At 38.8% G+C, this 23,761-nt stretch overlaps 1 protein-coding gene across 9 annotated transcripts; it reads left to right on the top strand.

Annotated features, from left to right (window-relative positions):
• The first annotated feature begins 1,149 nt into the window (after positions 1 to 1,149).
• Positions 1,150 to 21,260, top strand: LOC134540216 (oxysterol-binding protein 1). 9 transcript variants are annotated; one of them, XM_063382809.1, is made up of 3 exons: positions 1,150 to 1,254; positions 4,610 to 4,708; positions 12,413 to 21,260. In XM_063382809.1, exon 3 carries the CDS (start codon positions 12,473 to 12,475, stop codon positions 14,831 to 14,833), a length of 2,361 nt encoding a protein of 786 aa, XP_063238879.1. In that variant the 5' UTR covers positions 1,150 to 1,254; positions 4,610 to 4,708; positions 12,413 to 12,472; the 3' UTR covers positions 14,834 to 21,260. The 9 variants fall into 9 exon arrangements, with proteins under 9 accessions (XP_063238879.1, XP_063238882.1, XP_063238880.1 ...); XM_063382810.1 differs by having other exon boundaries at positions 1,172 to 1,254; positions 4,431 to 4,708; XM_063382811.1 differs by having other exon boundaries at positions 1,175 to 1,429.
• Positions 21,261 to 23,761: the final 2,501 nt, after the last annotated feature.

The raw sequence follows: 23,761 nt of genomic DNA, 5'->3' as shown, positions 1-23,761 counted from the left end.
TTTTACACCTTATTAATTAATTATTAAGAAATATTTGACGTATTAAAAGTTTTAGTTCCTTTTTTTATTTAAATTGCATATGCACTGAATCCCCTTTTGCACATTGCCACAACCGACCGGGCGCTTCGTTTACACAGCCGGCCGTAACTTACGTCACGCAGTTGGAGGCACTGCTCCCCCCTTCACTTTGCTACATGTGCGGGCGTGTTCGTAGCACTGGCACTGATTCAGGTGTTGAGGACACATAATGGCCTGTGCTCTCAGAGGGAGCACCGACGGCGACGTCAAGTTTAACTATAGGCCATCTTGTAGCAGAATACCAATAAGCCTCTAATAAAGAATCATGACCCTACATGTATCAGTTAATTAGTTTACTGAGGAAAAAGGGTGACCTCCACCCACCCGAAATCTACACTTTTAACAATATGTAGAGTCAAGCAACATGTGACAACTATGTATTTAACTAATTACTCAACCGTGAGCTACCAATCTTAAACTCGCACACTAGCAAATTTCCGTCAAATCCAATGAGTCGATCAAAGTTACGGTGTCGTAATTTTTTATTGAAACACATGCTATCTTAAACTTCACATAGCAAATTATGGTACCGTAATCATTCCTGGAGTCGTTATCCCATTCTCCCGGCCGAACGTATTAAAAAACAGTAGCAAAAATGTTTCAGATACACTAAATAATTGTATGAACTGATTTTGAAATTTTTAAAATATTTATATAATACTACAAAATATGTCCGAAACATTTGTGCTGCTTCAGTTTCTCTGGGGCATTGAAGCACACACATAAAATCGTTGTTTGAAAATGAGGTAAAAGGTAACAAAATAGTTTTAGTGTGAGCTGCGAGCACTATTGTTCTTCATTTGTGCCCTGCAAATTTGAATTTTTACAACTGTTAATAAAAAAAATGTAGTTTATATTAATTTAGTGTTTTTTTTTGTTGTGTTGTTTCATTTGGTTTGTATTTCTATACTAAAATAATCAATTTTAAATGAATTAAGGTAATTGATAAATGACGAATTAATAAAAATATACATTTTTATTCATAAAAATATATCTTGTAGGCAAGTGTATTAGTGTGTCAAAAAGTTTTTTTAACCATTAAAAAAGTTTAGTTTTTTAAGCTGAAATTTCACTCTGTTCTGTATTATATCATCGTCAAAGATAACCACGTAATGGGGCCTGATCAGTAACTGATCAGCTTGATATTTTCCTGAAATTTTATAAATTTTTGAAGTGGTGAGTGAGCAATAGAAATAGAGTTTTAAACAATTTGAGTTGTAGCATACATTTCATAATATTCCAATGTTAATACTAATATTATTGGTACTGTAATTTGTCTACATTTATATAATGACGTACGTGTTTGCTGCACATCTGTCATTCTGAGAAGCAATTGTATTGGTTCTTACAGGTGAGGGATTAAAAAGATATTAAAATTTTGATTTCGTAAAAGAAAATTAACATGATTGATGTGTCTATGTATCGAATATTTCGTAACTGATTTGGCCTTGCAAGGTTACGAAGGAGGGAAATTGGCTGCAAGTACCTACGTCAGTCTCAAGTTTTTTATAGAACCTTTTTTGCTGATGACTTTAACAAACCCATTTACCGGCTGTATTCAATTCCTGATTGGTGGTGGTTGTGGGTGTCAAAATTCCATGATAGTTATGTTTTTTTAGTACGTTTAAAGTTGCTTTATTATCTAGCCAAGGTTTTTTTTTTAAGTTCAGATTGAATTCTTATAAATATGGTGTTTGACTAAAAACGATAAAAGAAAGAGAAGAGTGTTATGCTGCAATGAAAATTTTCTGTACAATCAAAATCAGTTAGGAATGAAAAGAAACTGAAAACAATGTAGTCCCTGTACTAATCTCACGGTTAGTGCACATCTGTGGATTGTTTTTATTGAGAGCATGAATGTAGCAAGCATGTAGAGTTAACAATTTTCCTAGATACTTTACTCAATATCAGCAATGTAAAATTATTTAAAAAATGCACAAATGTCTACAGTAATATCAATTTTTATTTCAGTGCTCCAACAGTTGTTATTCAATCATATCACTCTTGGCAAAAAAAGTAAAATGACCTAAAATAAAAATTAAACATGTAAAGAAATATTTAAAACACCTGTATGGCACATGACAACATACAAGCTAAAAAAGTAAATCAATGAGCACTAATTTTTTTTTACTGATTTCAATTATGTACATAATGGTACTACCCAGTTGGTACAATTTGAAACTTTTTTTTTTCTGGTTTCAGCAACTCTAATGACAGTGATGCTGATGTCATTTACTGAATCAATATTGTGCTAATGATACACTAACTAATTACATCAATTGAAAGTGCTTTAAAATTTGTGTATATGGTGGATGTTATGATTCAGTATTAAGTTACATTGTAGATATTATAATTAGACTTAATTATAGTATTATTTCCAATGTATTTCTTTTTATTTTGGTAGTTTTATAATTAATTGTGTGTGTTTTAGTTCATGCAGTAGGCACAGTATTGAGTTAAAAATTTGTAATATGTTTATATTACAAACATAAAAAAGTTAGGTGAGAACAATGTTTTTTTGGTCTTGAGTTGTTACTACTGTGTATTTCTTTGGCAACTTAAATGAAAAGACATATTCCTGCAGCTTTGAGTCTAAGGGCCTTGGGTCAGTAACTTCCAAGCAAATACTTTGCTTGCCTCAAATCGCAACTGCAAGCCGGCCTAAAGGGAGCAATTAAAAATAGTGAATAGTCTTCAAAAATTTGGAACACGCTCCGGCACAGAAATCACCGGCATGATATGATCATTACCAGAGTAGGTTTGTGGGTCACATCAGTGGTTGTGGTACCAGACTGACGTCAGTGTCATATCTTTGTAGCACAAATGTGATAATCGTGATTCACTCCACATTACCGCCTGCTGGGGAGCGTCTTCCACGTTATAGGTAAATGTGGTTGTGCTCACAGTTCAGGCCAGTAATGACTGTGGCTCGGTGCAGGCTGTTTCGTGTCTGGTTGTCACCCAGCGTATTGCGGCTCGACAGCAGGTCTAGCCGCTAAATAAACGTATAAGTACGCGGTGTAAGTAAAAAATGGATTCAGTGTTTTGCTCTGCCCAAATATTTAACGGTGAATTTCAAATGTTGCACCTCACGTTGGAAAGATTATTGTTGAGTTTTGTTGGGTTTTATATTGCGCCGTTATTCATTGGGGCTGACAGCGATGGTACCTCCCAGGATTATAGTGGGCTTCTAACCACGTGGCACTGAGTCGGTCCCAGGTATTCCAGTCGTGCAGACGTGTAGGGATCAAACTCGCAACGCTCGTAACTCGAGCACGACGTTTCACCGAGCACGGCCGGCGAGGACCGAGTTTTAATAGTAGTTGATCGAGAACAAGACTGTGTATTTTGTGGTGAGAAAAAATAATTTTTTTTCTCGGTTCTGGTGTTTCTTGTTTGAGTCCAGACTGGGGCTAGAACTCTCACTGACTGACATCGCTTGTGGTTTGCCCGTCTCCGTTCCGTTACTATGTTCCGCACACGTTTACGGCTTACCTGCAACTTTACGTTCAGACGACGACAAACCCTCCACGTGTGTGAATTGTGTGTGTGTGTGTGTGTGTGTGTGTGTGTGGTTTCATGCTGCTTCCAGTGGTGATGTTTGAACTTTGAGTGTTTGGAACTTTCTCACTTAGGCTACGAGAGGCGAACTTCATAAATATGCCTTAAACGTGGACATCCTTTTTTATAATTTTTTTTTTCACACATTAATAAATGTGTATACATGATATAATTTATGTTTCAAGGAATTAGTCTAAGTTTTACGTAAGAAGTTTACTTTTCAGCCTTTATCACATTGGGACACATTACTAGTTTCTCGCCAGCAAAAATTGTTCTTTGCCTGAAACTCGCTCGGAGTAATCAATTGTGCTGATTCATTAATAATTCGCAGCTCGCTTTGTTTCGGCCAGTAAAGTTGATGACTGATCTACTCGCTACTCATGTGCCATTGTTTAGTTTTAATTGATCGCTGGAGTCTCAGTAAGACATTTCAAACACAAAATTGTATACTTATGCAAAGTCTCATGTGGATGAACAAGTGAGGTTTACTCTGCCTGTGTAACTAACATAGTGACAACGTGCATGCATGTGCCGAAGCATTCTCAGCGACAACTAACTAGTGAATAGTGAACTGACCAAATGTCCAAATGTGCTTGAGGCTTTAGAAAGATGATGATTCGGAGAGGGGGGGGGGGGGGGGGGGTTTGTTTAGTTGCGGAAGAGTGTATTGTTCCTCTCTCCCAGGTGCGGCCGCCTTTAAAGTTGCAAAAATTTTAAAATCTGGCGGGGTAACTTGTAGGTTCCAGTGTCTACCACAAATACGTCTACATTTACATTTGGTTTTGTGCCAGTTATCTTGATGGAACATGAGCACAACGACTGCGCTCTGTGTCGGTGAAGTGACAGACTCTTGCGAGGCGGCGCCATCTCGCTGCCCGAGCCTCAGTGGGCCGCACGGGGCTCGGCCCCTCCCTCGGTGGGCTCCTGGTCTGTCGTGGTTACGCGCGTGTGCTCTTGTTGCCTGTCTCAGGCCGCGCCGTGCCGTGTGATGCCCGCGCGCTCACGCAGATAGTTGCGGCAGTGGACAGTGGGGCTCCGGGCGTGCAGCGCCAGGCCGCTAGTTATGAAGGTAAATGTTGGCCTGCCTGCCAGTGGGAGTGAGCACGTTGCGTGGGTAGTGGGCGTGCCTGTGTGTTGTGTCTTCGTCTCATTACCACTGCCGCTTTTCCCTGGAACAACTTGTAGCCGCAGATGTCTAGAGGATCCGTATGATTCATTCCGTGATGATCAGGTGCCAACTTAAGCCAAACTAAAATCCGTGGTGGAAAACCTGCAAAATACGCACTTTCACAATACACCCATCCCTCACGTAGCACGTGTTCAGATTGCGCGGATTCATTTAGCGCGATGTGAGTTTTACTGCCCCAGTCTTGAATAGCACGTCTGTAAATTTCAGTTAGCACGAAATCTCGGCAGGATAAAAAAAAAGTCAACCACGACGTCACAAAGTCTGTTTCAACTTCTGTGAACATGTGCTGTGGGATACAGTTAGTCAAACGGGTTGGGGGGGGGGGGGGGGTGGAAGATATGCGCGCGCAGGTCTGACTACGCTATTGGCTGTTGTACAAACATCAGCTATGGCAAGTTAAATTACGGCTATGGAGTGTAAAGGACCAAATGTTTTTACGTCAGCGCGTATGCCGCCGTGCGTACTGTTGCCTGGCCACAAACCGGGCAGTGAACTCAGTTGAGCCAGTGGCAGGGAATTCACTCACACAAAAGCACCATCTGCTTATTCAGCTGCCGGTAACTGTACGTGCTTGATCACTTATAATGCATTGTGTTCAAGTATTTGAGACAAAACTAGTAGTATTACGGCACACAGATTGTCATGAAGGCCATGCTTATGTTTGTCGCACTTTAGTTTTAAGCAAGTCAACTGTGCGCACAATCATACGAAATGACTCTTACCAAAAGTTTATATAAGTCTATGCTGTTGATTGTATTAGCGGGAATATTTGTGACATTAGATACCAGAACAGAAATGAACAGATGATTCACGTGGAAAAGGTTGTTAAATGAATGTTTAATGAAACAAAAATAGTCATTGGCTTGACATGATTGGTGTGAACTAGGTGGTGAGACGCGAATAAGCACTTTAATTTTTGAAAAATTAAATTATAATTATCCCGACAGTAATATTAGTTTCACTGTCAGTAAGGATGATTTGCAAAGGTATGCGACGTGAGTTAAAGGTCACGCCCGGGCGGGCAAGTCAGCCAGCCGACTGACGATAAAGTACATAACCACGTATCTCCCGTTATGCGGTGTCGTATTTGTCATACAAAGTTCGATGGTAAGCATATAAAGATAAATAGTGTGACAAATTTTTAGTTGAGTGTTATTCAACACATTTATAATACGTCAAGTATATTTTTCTACACAATTATGGAACACATTAAATAAATTAGCCTTGCTATTTATGGAAACTAATGCTTCAGAATACACGATTTCGAATAACACGAGCATTTTTAGGAACGAATTAGTCTTGCTAAGTGAGGGATAGGTGTATTTAGTAGAAGGATTAATTTAAACAATGGCTGTTAAATGTTGCATTGTCCTATTTTACTCAAGTGTTATGTCCAGACTATAGGCTCATAAGTTACCAAAGTCAATGTTATAACATACCAGGTTGTTTGTACTATTGAAAAGTAATTTTTTGTTAATAGCATTATTAAACATAATCCATAAATATTTATTTATTTTGTTGTATTTTCAAACATTACACAAAATTTAAAAGAATTTTTCTCAGGTGAAAAATAAATATTGTGAAAACTAGTATTAATAAAAGTACAAAACCATTAAAATTTGTATAAATTTGCTAGAATGTTATGACTATAACATAAATAATTATATCATATATATTATATTATATAATAAATGAGAAAATGTCCCTTTTTTTCCAGTAGAAGTGAGATAGGCCTAAAGAAAATTTTTGCACTTTTATTTAACTTTTTTATTGTGATACTTCTCTCTTTCGAGAAAGTTACAATTCTCTGATTCCGAGTCAGATGCCCGAGTAGTCTTCATTTTTGCATCTTCTGATACATTTTTTAATTTTGCTGTTGAAAATTTTACTATAGATTTTGTTTCTCACTGATATAAATGACACATAAAATCATTGTTAAAGAAATATATTGTTTTGTATATACCAGGTAATATATATATATATATATATATATTTTTTTCTGTAATTCAGATGTGCATGTCCTAGTTTGTTTTGCGCTATCTATCTGGTAACTTACTTCTCAAGTTCTGCCCAGGTAATGTCTCTCCTGTTTCCTGGTGAGTGGACAACGAGGTCCGGGAAGAGCCGACTGTATGTGGGCTCGCCTCTGGTACTTTTCCGTTCCACTGCTTTCCTCAAAGCTGCAACTGCGTCGGTTTACTGGCAGTTTGTGTGCGGCGCGTTGTTTGTTCAGAGTCGGAGGAAATTGACGTAAACTAGTTTCCCACTGAAGTTAGCACAGTCACTATTTAAATATACGTACATGTACTTCTTATAAAATGAGATCTAAGACTTTGATGGCATTATTGGCTGTGTGCAATCTGATATTAAAAGTATATTAGAATAGGATCAGGATATTAAACGTTATTTGAAAGTTGATAATTTTGCCTGTGTTGTGTTTGCCAGACTGATGACCTTGACAGAGATTGTTAAAGTGCGTAATGCTGTGATTGGTACCATTTTAAAATGGCAAGTCTTTGAATCTTTAGTAATTAGCTAGTTTGCCGAGTTAAGTACTAAATGCGGTGAGACTTCAGATTTAAGGGGCTACAAATGTACTCAGTTACAGACTCAAAAAAATTATGTAAATCATTGCGTAACTTTGATGCCAGTAGGCTTGAAGTCACATGGGTGGTGTCAGTTCAGATATCATATACAAATCGTATAATTGAGCCCATAAAATAGTTGACCACAGAATTTTTTCATATAGTCGTGTATTTTCAAGACTGCCTACGTGTTATGTTTGAAAATTTTTAAATACAAAAGTCGCGAAAGGGATTTTACAACATGTTAGTAGTGGCACTTAACCTCAAAATAAAACCTGGCTATGTTTCTTACGCCAGACACCATCGTAGCTATCTCCTCCCGGCGTGAGCGCGAGTGCGCAGGCGACCGACTGACTGGCTTCGAGCTGATCCCTGGAGCGTCAGGTTGTGCTGGATGGACTGCAGTGATGTGTGGCTCGAACGAGCCTGAGTCCCGGTGCCTCTCGGGCCACACGGCCGTTCCCGAGTCAGGTTTCAACCAGTGTCCCGTCTACATCGACCCAGCAGTTTTATCTCCTACGATTTTCTAAATCTCACATTGGTATTAACTGTTTCGTGCATGCTTTACAGGGGTTGATGATTTACATCATGGTGCAAAGTGCACAACATTAGGTCCTTTTCCCTGTCTCTACATGTAACACAAAGTGTGTACTGCTAGTTCAGTTTGCTGAGGGCAATCTTTCTTTGCACAAATTGTATAGAAGATGAATGAAACCTGAAAGGGAAAACTCGGGAGTGGTTTCGTAACTCAGAGATCAGAAATTAGCCTCATGGCTGCGTAACAAAAGTATTTCGTAGGAGTAAGAAAGTTCTCTGCCCCCCCCCCCCCTCCCACCCCTTCTTGCTACACCCCTGATGCTGTGTTGACGTCTGCCGCGAGTGGTACATTAATGCATGTCTCGTAGTGTTGTTTGTTTTTTATTTGAAAGGACACTTCCGTGCTTGTGAACAGTGAATGTTTCTGTTGAACTGTTTTGAAAGCCCTCGTTGCAGTAGTGACCTGAGTGCAGTGTTTGTCCGTCACTCGTGGGCGGACGGCCCCACCAGAGTCCGGGTGTTGCGGCTCGGTTTCATTTCCTACGTGTTCCATGTGCAGGGGACATAGTTAGTTCATTTGTTCATCATTTATGTTAATCGGTAAATTACAGAGTTTACTACACATATGAGAATACTGCAAGTCACATTTATTGTAACTTTATTTACGTACGTAACTTGGATTTGCTTTGTTTCTGGCACTTACGGTACTGCTGCAATTGTTTATAGAGGGTTAATTTCAGAAGGGTTCAATTGATACAAATATGGGAGATCAAGGTTTTGAAGCCTTAAGGACAGTTAATTTTATTCAGTTGCATGTAAATATGTATATATATAATTTTATTAAGTGTTGAAAATGTGAATACCAGGCTATTATTCTGTGTGGTATGTGGTATCCCATATTAACTTAGCTCCTGTTAAGCCACTTGAATGGCTACTGTATGGTTTCTTGCTCAACTCGGTTCATCTGCAGTGCAGTCGAGAAAATAGCCTGGTGTTCTTGTGTTTTTACATTGGTGGTGGTCTTTGTATTCTGTTCTGAATGTGCTTTGCCTTGATTAACTCTATGCTTATTTTAGATAAGGGCTTTGATAGCAATGGTAGCTACACAACTCCAGGGGGAAAAGGGTGGGGGGAAGAGTTGAAGGAAAAATTATTACGATCGCCAGATTTTGGAGTACTGGAACGTGACAGAGGTCTGCTAGAGCCGAATAGTGGTGGGCCAGCATTGGTGGGCACAGAAGCCACTTGGTGCGGGCCTGAGACGCCAGAGCTGAAGATGAAAGATGTTTTCCTAAAGGTCACGGAGCTGGAAGTAGTGCCAACTGCGAACTGTTCTGGGAGCAGAGGAAAGTTTAAGAACGACAGCGACTGTGTATCCATGATGAAGGGGAGCCCGTAGTAATGTCCTAAATCTCTAGAGCGTACCTAAATGTAGGCGTTTGCAGTTGTTGGTGTGTACAAGGGGTATTTTGTATCTTTGAATGTCGTAGGTTTTGTTGTAGAAATTAAAAAAAAAAATCCATTTGCTTCTGCTGTTATAATGTAGAACGCTGTCTACCACTAAACTTACCAGTGAGACCATCCACAAAATTACAAGGAAAACTTTTGAAATTTTATTGTTTTGCAGGCTGTATTCTCTGTTATCTATTTTTTTTCTTTTCTAATTCCCAATTTTTACATATTGTGTTGGTAATGCTATCTCGAATGGTTTGTCTGATGTTATTAGTTATATTTACATCTCATGGCACTAATGTGATGTTTTTTTTTCATCAAATAGAATTTTCCACCAATGACATTTTGAAGAGAAAAAAATTAGGTATTTACTAATACTGTGATGATTAGGTAACATGTTATTTGTGGAGGCAATGATATTTTCTGTTTATTCCAAGTATTAATTTTAGTCAGTTCTGCCAATCATGCATTGGTTTTTAATATTTCAGCACAGAGTTTGAAAACTAGATAATAGGTAAATTTTATTGGTGATCAAAAGTTCTGTCAGTAAGGGAAACAAATTTTTAAATATTAGAGCAACATACATTTCAGTTAAGATTTTAATATGTGTATTGGCAGTTTTAAGTTACTGTTATGATGAGCAAATTACTGCCATTAATCTCTTGACATATTAATGTTAGTATTGTTTTTTATTTTTTTATTTTAAACAATTGACATTGAATAAAATGAGTACCAACATTAGACATCTGGTTAGTTCTAATTAAAGACTAAGAGAAGTTTGGACAATTAATTTGAAACTAGGTTTACATGTTTGGATTTCTTTCATGTTTCATTTTGCCTATTCAGACTTAGTTAAATATATGTGACCGTTGATTAGATGTTGGTGTAAGAACACACGTTATCGATTCGTTGGTATTACTGTTTCAGGCTGTTGTTAAAGTGCACAGTCGCTGTCTGTCGAGGGCACAGTTGCCTTCATGTAGACCCTAGACTCTTCCAGCTGAGGCAGCTGTTATGCATTTAACACGTCTGTACATTGAAGTGTGTGTGGCTGGAATTTTTGTCTGCTCTTTCCCCAGCAGTAGGTGGCCGTGTGCAGGGAAACCCACCTGCTAACAGTGTTGCGATGAACTGATCAAGTTGATGTGGATAACAACCACTTAAGAGTTGTGAGGCGACCTCACCGAACCATTACTTTCCAGAAGGAAGTTTTCAGTCCCCCAAACAGCTAGTGAGACCTCTGTGGAAAAATCTGTTATTTTGCTGCCGTCACTGCTTTCTCGACACAGACAACCTGGGGCTCTTATTTGTATTCGAGGTCGCGAACCACAGCGGCCAAGCGGCCAGTGCATCGCAGCAGGAACGCTGTAATGTTAGTGGATGCTGTGAAGGACGAAATAATTTATTACTCTTGGCACCTGTAATACCGGTACCTCAATATTTTAAAATTGCCATTTCATTATGCTGCAATTCACTTCAAAATGACCTGTTTTAAGGATTTGAACCGTTGCAAAGATGCACTTCAGTGGCAGTAGAGAAACTGGCATAAATACACGTGTGTGTAATGTTTCTTGAATGCTTTTAGATGCTAGATCCCATTCAGAATGTTTGGCAGACGTCCATCATGGACAGATATCTCTTACTAAACCTCTCTGCCAGTCTTAGCCGCCGATACAACCATGGCTGAGGATATGAACAAACTCAGAACAATGTTAATAGTGTTGTTGTTTCACTGAGAATGGCTTTTCCTCACAATTTAAGCAACTGAAGTTTTCATGCACTGCATCAGCCGAAAGGTTCAGTGAGCACACGGTGCGTGAAGTACGTTATATCATGGGATGGTAATAGCTTGCAGCATTGATACATTTGGAAGTGATAACAATTTCTTCAACTCTGTTGAGAGGTGTTGAGTGATAAGGTGATAACCACTCTAGTTTCAAGTGTTGCCACCTGTGAGTCGCGGCACTTCACACCTTGACAAGTCACAGTTTGCTTCACCATCGCTCCATTGTGCGGCCTGAAGGTACGGAGGTCAGCCCGCCACAGCGGCCGGTCCTGCCTATCAGGGAAAGGACGTGATAACCATTCTTCTGGCAGTTTGGATTTATAATAAATGCTCAGCTTTGGCCTGTTATAATGTTTCCAAAAAACAATTGGTGGTTTGTCGCAGTCACATGCAAGGCTTATTGTAGATGTCTGGGTCAACTCTCTTCCCGGTCCCTCTAATACAGTTATTCAATTCAGGTGTTTACCTATACTTTTATAATTGTCTTGAGTATTATTTTTATAAACAAGTGCAGCCAACTCTTGGACATGGTTGTGTGTTCCTCCTAACAGTAGAGTTGGAAATATTGTCAAGTAATAAGAATGCTTATAACAAATTTGAAATTCAGTTTTTGTACACACACACTGCATCATATAACCATGGTTTACAAAAATAGCAGTGTGATAACATCTCACTAGCAAGAAAAAATATTTTACCGTAGTATAGATAGGTTTTCTCAACTACATGTAGCATATTTATTTATTTAGTTATACATGCTTCCTATTAAACGTCTTGTTACAACAGAGTTATATTTCAACAAAGAAGTTTTATTGAGATTCCGTTGTATTATCTGTCAAGTGGCCTAGCATTTTCTTCTTCATTTTATTGGGGCTTTTATCACTTTACTAATGAAGTCACTATAATAAATAGTAACCTAGCTGGTGTAAAGGGAGATGTTTAGTTGGTGTGGTCTCGCTAGTACTTGACTGTAGTCTGTTCCGTGGTCTGCCCCAGCTGCTGCTGTATCTGCATGGGTGAGAATGTGAATGTAAGTGTGTGTTGTAGTGAAGGTACTCTGTTGCATGCTGCTTCTTCCAGCCTGCTTTGTCTCAGCGTGACTTGTTCTCTTTCTTCTTTCTCTCTGGGTCTTGGTTGACTTGCTGCAAAGCTCTCTTGTACAGACTGTTCAGTGTACGTTGTGCAGTGTGTGAATTGCTCCCAACTCCGGCACTTGTCTCTTTGCAGACATGAGGCGCATGTAGTTGCTACATTGCCGTAGTGATCTGTTGAATTTTTCACGCAAGCATGGAACCCAAGACTGAACCAGAGATGAAAGGCTGGCTCTTCAAATGGACGAATTACTTGAAAGGCTATCAGAAGCGATGGTTTGTTCTGTCGAACGGCCTGCTGTCGTACTACAAGAACCAGGCGGAGGTGGCCCACACCTGTCGCGGCACCATCAGCCTGTTCGGGGCGCTGATCCACACGGAGGACGCGTGTGCCTTCGTGGTGTCGAACGGCGGCACGCAGACGTTCCACCTGAAGGCGGCCAACGAGGTGGAGCGCCAGCGTTGGGTCACCGCCCTCGAGCTGGCCAAGGCCAAGGCCATCCGCACCGTCGAGTCGGAGGAGGAGGAGGACGACTTCGACTCCTCCGTGTGCTCCCAAAAGAACGAGCTGCAGGGCGTGCTGAAACTGCTGTCTACCAAGCTGGAAGACTTGCAGACCTGCAGCGAGCTCATTGCCAAGCACGGTGCCGCCTTGCAGAGGGCTCTCTCCGAGCTGGAGACGTTCGAGTCGGACGCCGAGATGTCGACTCACGTCAAGTCGGTCAACGAGAGGGCCACGCTGTTCAGGATCACCGCCAACGCCATGCTGAACACTTGTTCCGAGTACTTGAACCTTGCGCAGTCGCACGGTTCCAAGTGGCAGAGGCTGCTGCAACACGAGCGCGACCAGAAGATTCGCTTGGAGAACATGGTGGAGCAGTTGGCGCGACAGCATTCGCATTTGGAGAAGGCTGCCAAGGAGCACCAGATACCTACCAGAGATATTTCAAATGTGACTTCCTCGAAACAGCAGGGCACCGACCAAAGCAAATCTCCTTCTGTTTCAGACGGAGTTGGCGTAGCGAGACTAAACATCGCCGTAGTGCGCTCCTCCCCTTCGGACGAGGAAGACGATGTCGAGTTCTACGATGCCCAGGATGACGTAGTGCGGCAGGAGACAAAGTCCAATTTCGTCCTGAAAATTCCGATGGGACATCACAGAACTGCTTCCGACATCAGCTTGGAGTCTCACATGATGGATGGATCTGACGAGACCTCCGGTTCCGGCAGCGACGTCGACGACACGGAGACCAAGGTGGTCGTGATAAGTTCGAGCAGTCCCGGCAAGACGGTGGAATGGAAAGCCAAAGATGACCGAAGCACAGGCGACCACGAATGCGAAGCCCGCGTCACGTCGGCGAGAGTGCGGAGGAATCGCATCCCGGACAAGCCGAACTATCCGCTCAGCTTGTGGAGCATAATGAAGAACTGCATAGGGAAAGATCTGTCGAAGATCCCGATACCGGTGAACTTCTCGGAGCCGCTGTCGATGCTGCAGCGACTGGCGGAGGACTACGAGTACGCGGACATCCTGGACCAGGCGGCGCAGTGCCAGGACGCATGCGAGCAGCTGGCGTACGTGGCGGCCTTCACCGTCTCCAGCTACTCCACCACCAGCAACCGCACGGGCAAGCCCTTCAACCCGCTGCTGGGCGAGACGTACGAGTTCGACCGCACGGAGGACCTGGGCTGGAAGGTGGTGTCGGAGCAGGTGTCCCACCACCCGCCCATGGTGGCCCAGCACTGCGAGGGGCGGGGCTGGCGCTGCTGGCAGGAGTTCACCATGGCCTCCAAGTTCCGCGGCAAGTACCTGCAGGTGATCCCCCTGGGCATGGCGCACCTGGAGTTCCGGTCGGGCGACCACTACACCTGGCGCAAGGTCACCACCACGGTGCACAACATCATCGTGGGCAAGCTGTGGGTGGACCAGCACGGCGACATGGACATAGTGAACCACGCGACTGGCGCCAAGTGCCACCTCAAGTACATCCCCTACAGCTACTTCTCGCGCGACGTGCAGCGCAAGGTGACGGGCTTCGTGTACGACCGCGACGGGCGCCCCAAGTACGTGCTGTCGGGCACCTGGGACCACAAGATGGACGTGGCCCCCGTGGTGGAGTCCTCGGGCAGCCCCAAGAACCCGGTGGTGAAGACGGGGGCGTACACCACGGTGTGGCAGAGGAAGCCTCCTCCGGAGGACAGCGACAAGTACTACAACTTCACGGAGCTGGCGTGCCAGCTGAATGAGCCGGAGGAGGGCGTGGCGCCCACGGACTCGCGCCACCGCCCCGACCAGCGCCTCATGGAGGACGGCCTGTGGGACGAGGCCAACACGGAGAAGCTGCGGCTGGAGGAGAAGCAGCGTGCCGCGCGGCGGGAGCGTGAGGCCTGCGCGGAGCGTGCCGCGGCCTCGGGCCAGCCCTACCCGCCCTACGAGCCGGTGTGGTTCAAGAAGGAGCGCGACGCCTGGACGGGCAACATCTTCCACATGTACCAGGGCCGCTACTGGGACTGCAAGAGTCGCCAGGATTGGAGCATGTGTCCCGACATATTCTAGTTTCTCTCCCACACCTACCTGCTGTCTTCTATACATACTACATACTACATATTATACATGTGCGTAGCTGCTGTATTTTTAACATGCTGACCTGTTTTTGGACTTCTGGTAGCAGATGTCGCGGCTGCTGTGCCAACTACGTAGCATGTATGGCGAGGGACTCGATGCAGAAATGTCCTGTTCGTACTCCTAGTTGAGCTGCTGACTATTTGTGATAGTAATTCTCCCTTGAAACTTAGCCATGTACAAACCATGATTTGCAAGCTTTTTGATGTTAACAACACAGTTTTATTAGTAAATCAGTATTTACAAAAAAAAAAAAATCCTGCATTTTGTTTTAAAGATGTTAATTTTTAAAATTGTGCAAAAATAATGGGTGCCAAATTGTTACGCAATTACTATTTGCAGTTTGTGTAGTATCGTTCCTTAGGTGAGTACTTATAAAGTTTGTTTACAAATTCACTCTTTGTTTAAATAAACACATTTTATGCAGCTTTATTTTTTTTTTGAGTACCATTTGAAATAACTATTAATTGAAATTGTCACAAAGTAAATAAATGTATGCATTCATATACTTCAAAACTGTTGCATAATCCTCTGTATAGTCCATGCCAAAAGAACATAAATACTTGTAGCAGACTCAACGTATTCTGCATGTTGAATGAGCAGGGAGGTTACAATGTTTGGAGCTGAGTAATCTCTATCAGATGTCGTCGGTGGTTGAACTTTGTGTCGAGGCTACTCGATCAGTGTACTTTGAGCACGCATGGTATCTCCTCTGTTGCCTGGGCGAATGTAGTTACTGAGACACCAGGGCTGTCCAAATACAGTCTATATTTTGCTAACAAACTCCAGGACCTGTTATGTTGTGCAGAAATAAACTACATGTTCTATTTTGTTTGAATCAACATTTATGACATTTAGCAATTATTGATTTAAGTACGTAAATACAATAGAATTGTAGCTGTCTTAATTGGTTTGTGTTCAGATAGAATTTCTGCTAATATAGTAAAGTTTAAAAAGTGTATATTGCTTCCAATATGCTAGGTACGCTTACAGTTCCTTCTAAATATTTGTTGCTTAGTATAGTTAAAATTTTGCAGTTCATACATAGTTTTCGAGAGTTTTGGTGAAACCGAAGTTAAATTGAGTTTTAAGAGATCTTACAGGTTTGTTATATTTAATGTAATGTGAAAATTTGTTATGTTCTCAACTGCCCACTAAGCATGTGATGTTTCCCACAGTGTTAATAGTCGGTGTGTAACCATCCAAGATTGTGTTTAACAGCCAGTTGTGGATTAGCTGTAGGACCTTTGTGTGATGCAGTGCGTCCACATTCTCGCCCCAGTATCTACTGTGTTTCTAGTGTTGTGCTTGTTGTAGCGAGGGTGATCTTTAAGGGCAGAGCGATTGTGATGTGTTTCAAATGGTGGCGAGGATAGTTCGTTAGGGTGTTAACCTATTCCCGTGGCAAGAGGAAACTTACGTTTGCTTGTGGTGTGTTTAAAAAAAAAAATAATCTTGTTGTAATTAGAATAGAAAGCTACAAGAGTGGGTTTGTTAGTGGCCCTTCTTAACCCGTCGGGAATGATTTAGCCCGTAGTGGTCTGTGAATAACAGTGATAGCAATATCTTTGTCAGTACTGTGCTGCGTATCAGAGGTTAAATGTTCTGCAAGTGTTTACAACCACAGCTGTTGCCGCGGTGCACTGAAACTAGCTACGTTCACTGTTGAGTTATACTGGTCGTAGTCATACCTGCTAGTCGGGTCTGTAAACACGGCTACTGAGAACGCGATGATGTAATCTGCATCACTTGTCAAACTAGACTACACAATGTACGTGTAACTATTTTCATCAGTTGGCAGTTTGTGTTTAGTGATTTATTAGTTTCTTCGGTTCATTTATGATGACAGAACTTAGGTTAATGTTATTTTTAATTGTATTTTCATGAGACAGGTGGCAAAAGAATTTTTTCCAACAGAAATGATCTTTATATATATATATATATATATATATATATATATATATATATATATATATATATATATATATATATATATATATATATATATAAGCTATTGTAACCAATTTTGGTTATTGTTCAGTGATTTAAAAAAAAAAATAGTATTTATAGAGAATTTGTTTATCCGTATTGAGATCCTTAGATACATGTATGTATTCAATACTAAATCTCAAAAATACCTGTATACACCACGTACCTTTGATAGATTAAAAATTTGGTTGCCAAATCACTTGAAAGGTAAATTGAAGCTAGACTTATTTTATACAATTTCAACTTGATTACAGGAATAGTTAACTTGAAGTTAAGAACTAGTTAATAAATGTTAGTTTATGCATACCAGTTAACTGGTAGGTTATTGTGTTCAAGTACCTAGTAGGTAACACCGGAAGATACTGGAAGTTAGTCATGTACACCTTGCAAGGGTTATAGTCCTGTTCCTTATTAGCCAGGTTAAGTTAACTGGAAGCTAGAGTATTATTTATTAGCTTGAGTTTATCTATGTCCGAGGTAACTTATCCTGTGAATATGATGGCAACCAAAAAGACTTCAACTTCCAGTTTGAAATATTTGTATAACTGTAGCCTTTAATTAACTTTGTCTAGTGATATAGAATATAATACGAATATTGCAGCCGATTAATGTACCCTATTGGGATATATATTGGTATATATAGTATTATTATATTATATAATTATATTCCAGCCCATTGAGCAATATTAACTGGTCGCCATAACTGTATGGATATTCTTATTTATATTGAATGCCATGATAGTTGCAAGATATGTTAACTGGAGTTGTACCTAGTAGATGGCAGGTCATCCAAAGCGTGAGTCAAAAGGAAACCTGAAAGTATATCGGATAAAGTTAAGTGTTGACCAAGATGCTTACTCTTAACATTAAACATGACTAAAAGTGATAAAACTGGTAAGAAAAAAAAAAGTAGTGGTAAAGAAAGTGTATTAATCAGTACATCTGGTAGTTAGTTTGTCACAGTGAGGCTTCCTAATGATTAATATATTTAATGTGAAAACATTATGAATTAAGACTTACAAGTGAACATTAACCAGTTTTAAATTGGAACAGTATCAAAGCAGGGTAAACAAAACACTTGTAAAATTGTTAGATTGGTTGTGTTAAATATATATATATATATATATATATATATATATATATATATATATATATATATATATAGGTTGATGCAATAACAGTAACATAGAGGGATGACTACTCTTTGTATGTCATTCATGTGACCACGTTTTGTTTATAAACACATCCACGTTGCCAGCAAGCACTGAGGAGAGATGGTAGATGGCAGCCCTAGTTTCTGCACCGCGGGCACCTCTGCTTGTGAACACTTCACGAGTGAACCACTCTGGTTGTGATTACCTGGTACTCTGCTGTAAGGTACACATTAGTTTGAGCTGATACCCGTGTTACTGTGATTAGTTAATCTGTCCAAAAAAGTGTGGTTGTTGGATGAACCATTTTCTTGGTTCGGCACGCTCCTTAGAAGAGATGTTGCTTCACTTTTGAAACTCGTTTGCTTTTTCTTTTTCCCCTTCCAACTTTCCCACCTTGACTTCGAAGGTGTCGCTACAAAACTATTTGTGTCAAGTTGCAGTGGATTGTGATGTGAACAATGTTTGCGAGATCAAGAAATGTAATAAATTAAACCCTTTTGCTATTTGACATCACTTTTCCTAAGTTTTGTAAATATATATACATGTAATGATATATGATATGATATAGTTTGTCATTTGTTGTCTCGAAGTAGTATGTTTATAGTGTTTGGGCGTAGAAATGTAAATTAATGTACAGTTATGAATTAAAAGTATGCTAGCAGTTTGTCATTTTAATGATAACTGTTTTATCTGAAATGTTTCTTTCAGTTCTACTGAGTTTATTGTATTATGTATTATTATTTTGCTCTGGAATCTTCAATAACTTTTCTTAAGTCCTACGTCAGGAGACTCTTAACTTACTGAAGCTATACTGAGTGTGGCCATAGCCGGTTTTAAAGCTGCAGTGATAATCTTTATCAAAAACATTTTAACATGTGCCTTGTGTTAATCAAATATATTTCCAATTTCTTTCATCACATGAAAGCCTTTTTTTTTTGGACCAGCAGTTAATATTATTTTAACTTTGGCTGCCTTTGAGTTAGTTCTCGCACGTTCTCGCGTCAAACTTTGGGGTCTCTCACTGCTTGATTGTGCGCTCTGTCTCAGCGAGTCGTATTTCATGTCCTTGTCGCTTCCAACACCTTCCAGTATTGTGTGTCAAAGTTGGAGGGCTGTGACCTCACATGCACAGCCATGTTTGTTTGACAAGTTGGATGACTTTAGTTTCAAGCTAAAATTTTGCATGTAGGACGGGTTCTAAAATATGTTGGATGCAATCTGCCAATCAAAATCATGCCTAACGAAAACTGAAATGACATCCATTTCCGTCACAACAATTCTTTAAAGTGGTGGCGAGATCGTCGGCGATTAAAGAGGTTACAAAAAGTTAAGTACCTAACTAAAAAATTGTAATATGAATGTCGTATGCAAAAACTTTCATGTTGCATAAATTAAATTGTTTGTATAAATATAAAAAATCACTCATGATTAATTTAATTATGTAGGTAATGAATATTATTGTAATTTAAATTTATACATGTTAAAAAAAATATTTAAATGCACAAATTTAATAAACATTACATTAACACTGTTTACTTTCAAGTTTAAGAAGCTCTGACCAAAAATAAACTTTGATAGTGTGACATGATTTAAAACATATTTGAGTTTATCTGTCCAAATATATTTGATGGGTAAAATTGGAAACCTTTCTCCATCCAACACTTTAGCCAAATATATTGTGACAGTGTGACGGAGCCTTCAGAGATTTGCCCTGAGCTCTGTCTTATTTATTGTTTGGTCACAAGTGTTCTCATGAGATATTCACTGCGTGTTATTTTCAAGCCGTAGAAGTTGGTGTAAGTGGTCATGATTGTAGGGTGCCACAGTAAAAGGTTTTAAGTACTGTCGAATAACCTTTACATTCACAGGAGGTATTTTGTGTTAAATTGCTACTATTTTGTGTTGTTTCAATGTAATATGTTAAGTTCTGGTTTAGTTTAGGAGAAAATGTGTTTGCCTTAACTCTGTAAAATGAAGCAGAACAAAGTAAACACTAATTAAGAAATTAACTTTTATTTTAGGGTTTAAATTTTCGAAGTGCGACCCTTCAATTATGAACTCTTTGGTTAGTTCTTACAGATTATAATATTTAGTAGATATTTGTAGAGACTTTTTGAGATGAAACACAAAGTGCAAGAGAGCTATCACAGCAAGTTTAGAGGAAAACCTCGGATAACAGCGACGACAAGGCAATGAAATAACCAACATGACATGAGACAGAGTCGCAGGAACCACACAGTGTTCTGGGCTCAGCCTAGGTGCTAGATGTGTCCTCGTTACAGTAGTAACGGACATTAGTGCATGTAAGTTTTTTCAACTCTTTGCTGGAAAGCAGTTTCCGGTAAAGAAACGTGGTTTTTGTTGTATTTTAAAAATTTTATCTGTGAGAGTGAAAGTGCAATAGTCCAATTAGAAAAGCTTTTCCAGATGCCAAATTGTCTGTGGCTTTATAAATATGTACTGTAAATCTTAGAGAAACAAAATACTTTCCAACCAAAACGGCTTGCTGGCCTTCGTAATACTGTAAAATATTTGTTCAGTTTATGAAATAGATGCTTTATAAAAGTTTTAATGAATTTCCTTGATTTTTCATTGCATAAAATCACAGTAATCTTTCGTGTACAAATTTATTTCGTAGAGTAGTTTCATAATTTAATTAGACTTGAAAAGTTTATTCAGTGTCAAATACTTCATGGTGTTTGTTATACTTTTTAACAGTTAAAAATAACCATTTATAATCATCTATAAAATAACGTTTGAAACTATGTAGCTCTACATATATGGTTTGCTTACTATGGTTTGGTTATTGGAGAATTTGCTGAATTTATTTTATGAGTGAGGCTGTAAGGATGAAATTTGTAAAATAAAATAAAAATGTTTTTTCAGAATGTGTTGTAAATGTTTGTAAATAAAATAGGTCCTATCACTATGGAGCTTTCATGAAAATGTATTAATAGCTGTCTGCACACAGATTTTTTTTAAAAACTTTTTTTCATGATAATATTTGAAATGGAAATATGTTAGTTTATTATGTTTGTTTTTTAGTATGTTAATATTTCAGTACTATAAAATATTGCTCCAATTTTCCATTTGGGAATTGAGATGAATTTGATCAACCGTGTGATCACTGTAACTTATCAATCCATAAATTTCAGACTTGATTATTTTGATGTTCCTTGTTACTTTACTTACAACTGAATAAATAAATTACAAGTATGTATGTGTGTAGTTTCATTTGCAAAATTTATCTCACCTGGTGTTTGCTTATTTCCTAAAGGATCACTATTGTCATCCAGACCTTCCATTACAGGTGTTTGCCCACTGCACCAGGTTGGTCTGTCACATGTTTAGAAAACAATTTAGGTAGGTTTCTCTCTGTCTGCAGCTCATAAACACCACTGTAGATATTTTGTGAAGTTTTTTATTTTATAATGAAACCCTAGTTGCATCTGTTTAGATACGTAATATTCAATCTAAAGGTGGGTCTACACTGTGTAACAAAACAAGTTATAAAATGTTATATTACAAAGTTATACAACATGTTACAAAATGAAAAGAATGAAAATTATATTACAAGTTACACAACAAAGTTATATAACTTGTTATGAAAACGTGAAGAAAAATGTTATATAACACCATGTTTTATAACAAAATAAGTGTTATAAAACAAGTTATATGTTTCCCATGCAGTGTCGGTAAAGATCAAAGGAAGTTAAATAACTTGTTGTATAACATGTTGGCCGTTTGTCCACACTGGTATACATATTTAAAAACATGTAACATGTTATGAAACAAGTTGTATTACTTGTTATATAACTTATTATATAACATGTTATGAAACAAGTTGTATAACATGTTACAAATATAACATGTTTTTGTTATATAGTGTAGACCCACCTTAATAATTCTTTAGATCATTCTGAAGAAAACTTTTTAATTAATCTTTTAATAATTTATTAATTCCAGCTTACTTATATATAAGAAAATCAATGTGACTTCATTTTACAACAAGCTTGTTTCTGTTTTAGAAAACTTTTGTGTTTGTTTCGTCTGTTGTGCTGAATTTTTTTGGGTTTAATATTTTCGTGCCTTCATTATTTAAAGGTTTTTTTTTTTTCGTTCACTTCTGTTTTTTTGGAAAACCATTTTGTTTGTTTCGTATTTTTGTTTTGCTAGGTTTTTGTCTCATTTCAACTGTGTTGCTGAATTTTTTTGGGTTCAATATTTTTGTGCTGTCATCATTTGTGGGGGGTTTTTCGTTCTGTTAGTCCATTTTTCTTTGTTTGTTGACCATATTCCTGTTATGGAATATTACGTGGTGTTTATATCCTGTTGACAACAGCAATTTTTTGCTTAAATATGTGTTTTTTTCTTTTGTGTTGTTTGTAGTTTTCTTCTACAGACATACATGAGCTTAGCAATGGCGTATGTCCAAAAGCTTACATCAAGTCTTGCACTCCCATTGCACAAATCTTTCAAAGATAATGTTTATACAGTTTCAAAAAAAAAATGTTTAAGACTACTATTAAACAGTTTAGTGTTGTGGGTCTTAAATTATTTTCTATCATGACAGTCTGTTAATTCTGCTTAAATATACATAAAAAATTAAATATTTTAGTATATATGGAGTTAATGTATTTGTAATGGTTCAATAGTTACAGATTTTTAAAGGTTTTATAAAATGACCTAAATTTGAGCAATTTTAAGATAAAAAATTCATAGAGAAAGAAAGGCTTAAGATATGGATATGTTTTTGTTTCACCAAAGAGAATTGAATGCAAATCTTCGAAAAAATTATAAACTTCAAAATATGATGCTTTATCATTTCGAAGTTACGTCTAAAAATGTGTAATTAGGTTTTTAATTTTTAGTGGCCTTACAAGTTCCTGTTTTTAATCTATTGGAAAAGTAGATTTTGGTATCAATGGAACCAATGTAGCTAAAATGTTTAAGAGGGTACAGAGCTTTTTAAGTTTTATGGAATGACAAAAAATTCCAAAATTATTATTTAGAAATCTGGTAGATACAGGCATGAGTTTGTTTCACCAAAGCAAATATATGAAGTAAAAATGTATGCAAGCCTTGGAAAAAATTTTAAAAAATTAACTTCAAAAACCACGGAGAAGGAAAAACAGAAAATAGAATTTTTTTGTAAGTTTATTCACCATGATGTTGGCAACATGTGTTCTTTTTTATGTTATGTAAAGTAGGGTATAGACTGGCACACCTGCTGTGCCAGTTCCCGCCATTCAGTTGTATCTTTCTTCATTATTTGGAGGTTATGTTTGTTTAACAGAGTTGGAGACAAAAAGTTATTTATGGGGTAAGTCTGTGACTGGAGCAAACAATTGGTTTACTAAAAGTTGGCAAAAAACCAAGGTTTTGCAAGTGTCAAAGACTTGTGTGCATCAAACAATTAAGCGATACAATGAGTTTGGAACAGTTCTTGACCGGCCAAGGTCAGGCTGCCCGAGGAAAACATCACCTAGACAACACCGTAAGTTATTGCAACTGGTAGGAATGACAGAAATGCTAGTTGTAGTGATCTGAGAGATCTAAGGGCCTCCTGTGACAATGTTGCCATAACAGATTGCACTGTATACAACAGATGAAATGAGGCAGGCCTAAGATAATTTTTTTTGCAATCAGGAAACCATGACTGTCACAAAAGGAAGCGATGTGAGTTTAGTAGACAGTGTTTGGGATGGTGCAAAGAAGC

Source organism: Bacillus rossius, chromosome 16, assembly GCF_032445375.1.
Source record: "Bacillus rossius redtenbacheri isolate Brsri chromosome 16, Brsri_v3, whole genome shotgun sequence".
NCBI lineage: Eukaryota > Metazoa > Arthropoda > Insecta > Phasmatodea > Bacillidae > Bacillus > Bacillus rossius.
This window is presented reverse-complemented; position numbering and strand designations above follow the sequence as displayed.

Bases quoted from the DNA above. Each gene is read 5' to 3' on its own strand.
- LOC134540216 (XM_063382812.1), top strand. From the start codon at position 12,473: ATGGAACCCAAGACTGAACCAGAGATGAAAGGCTGGCTCTTCAAATGG.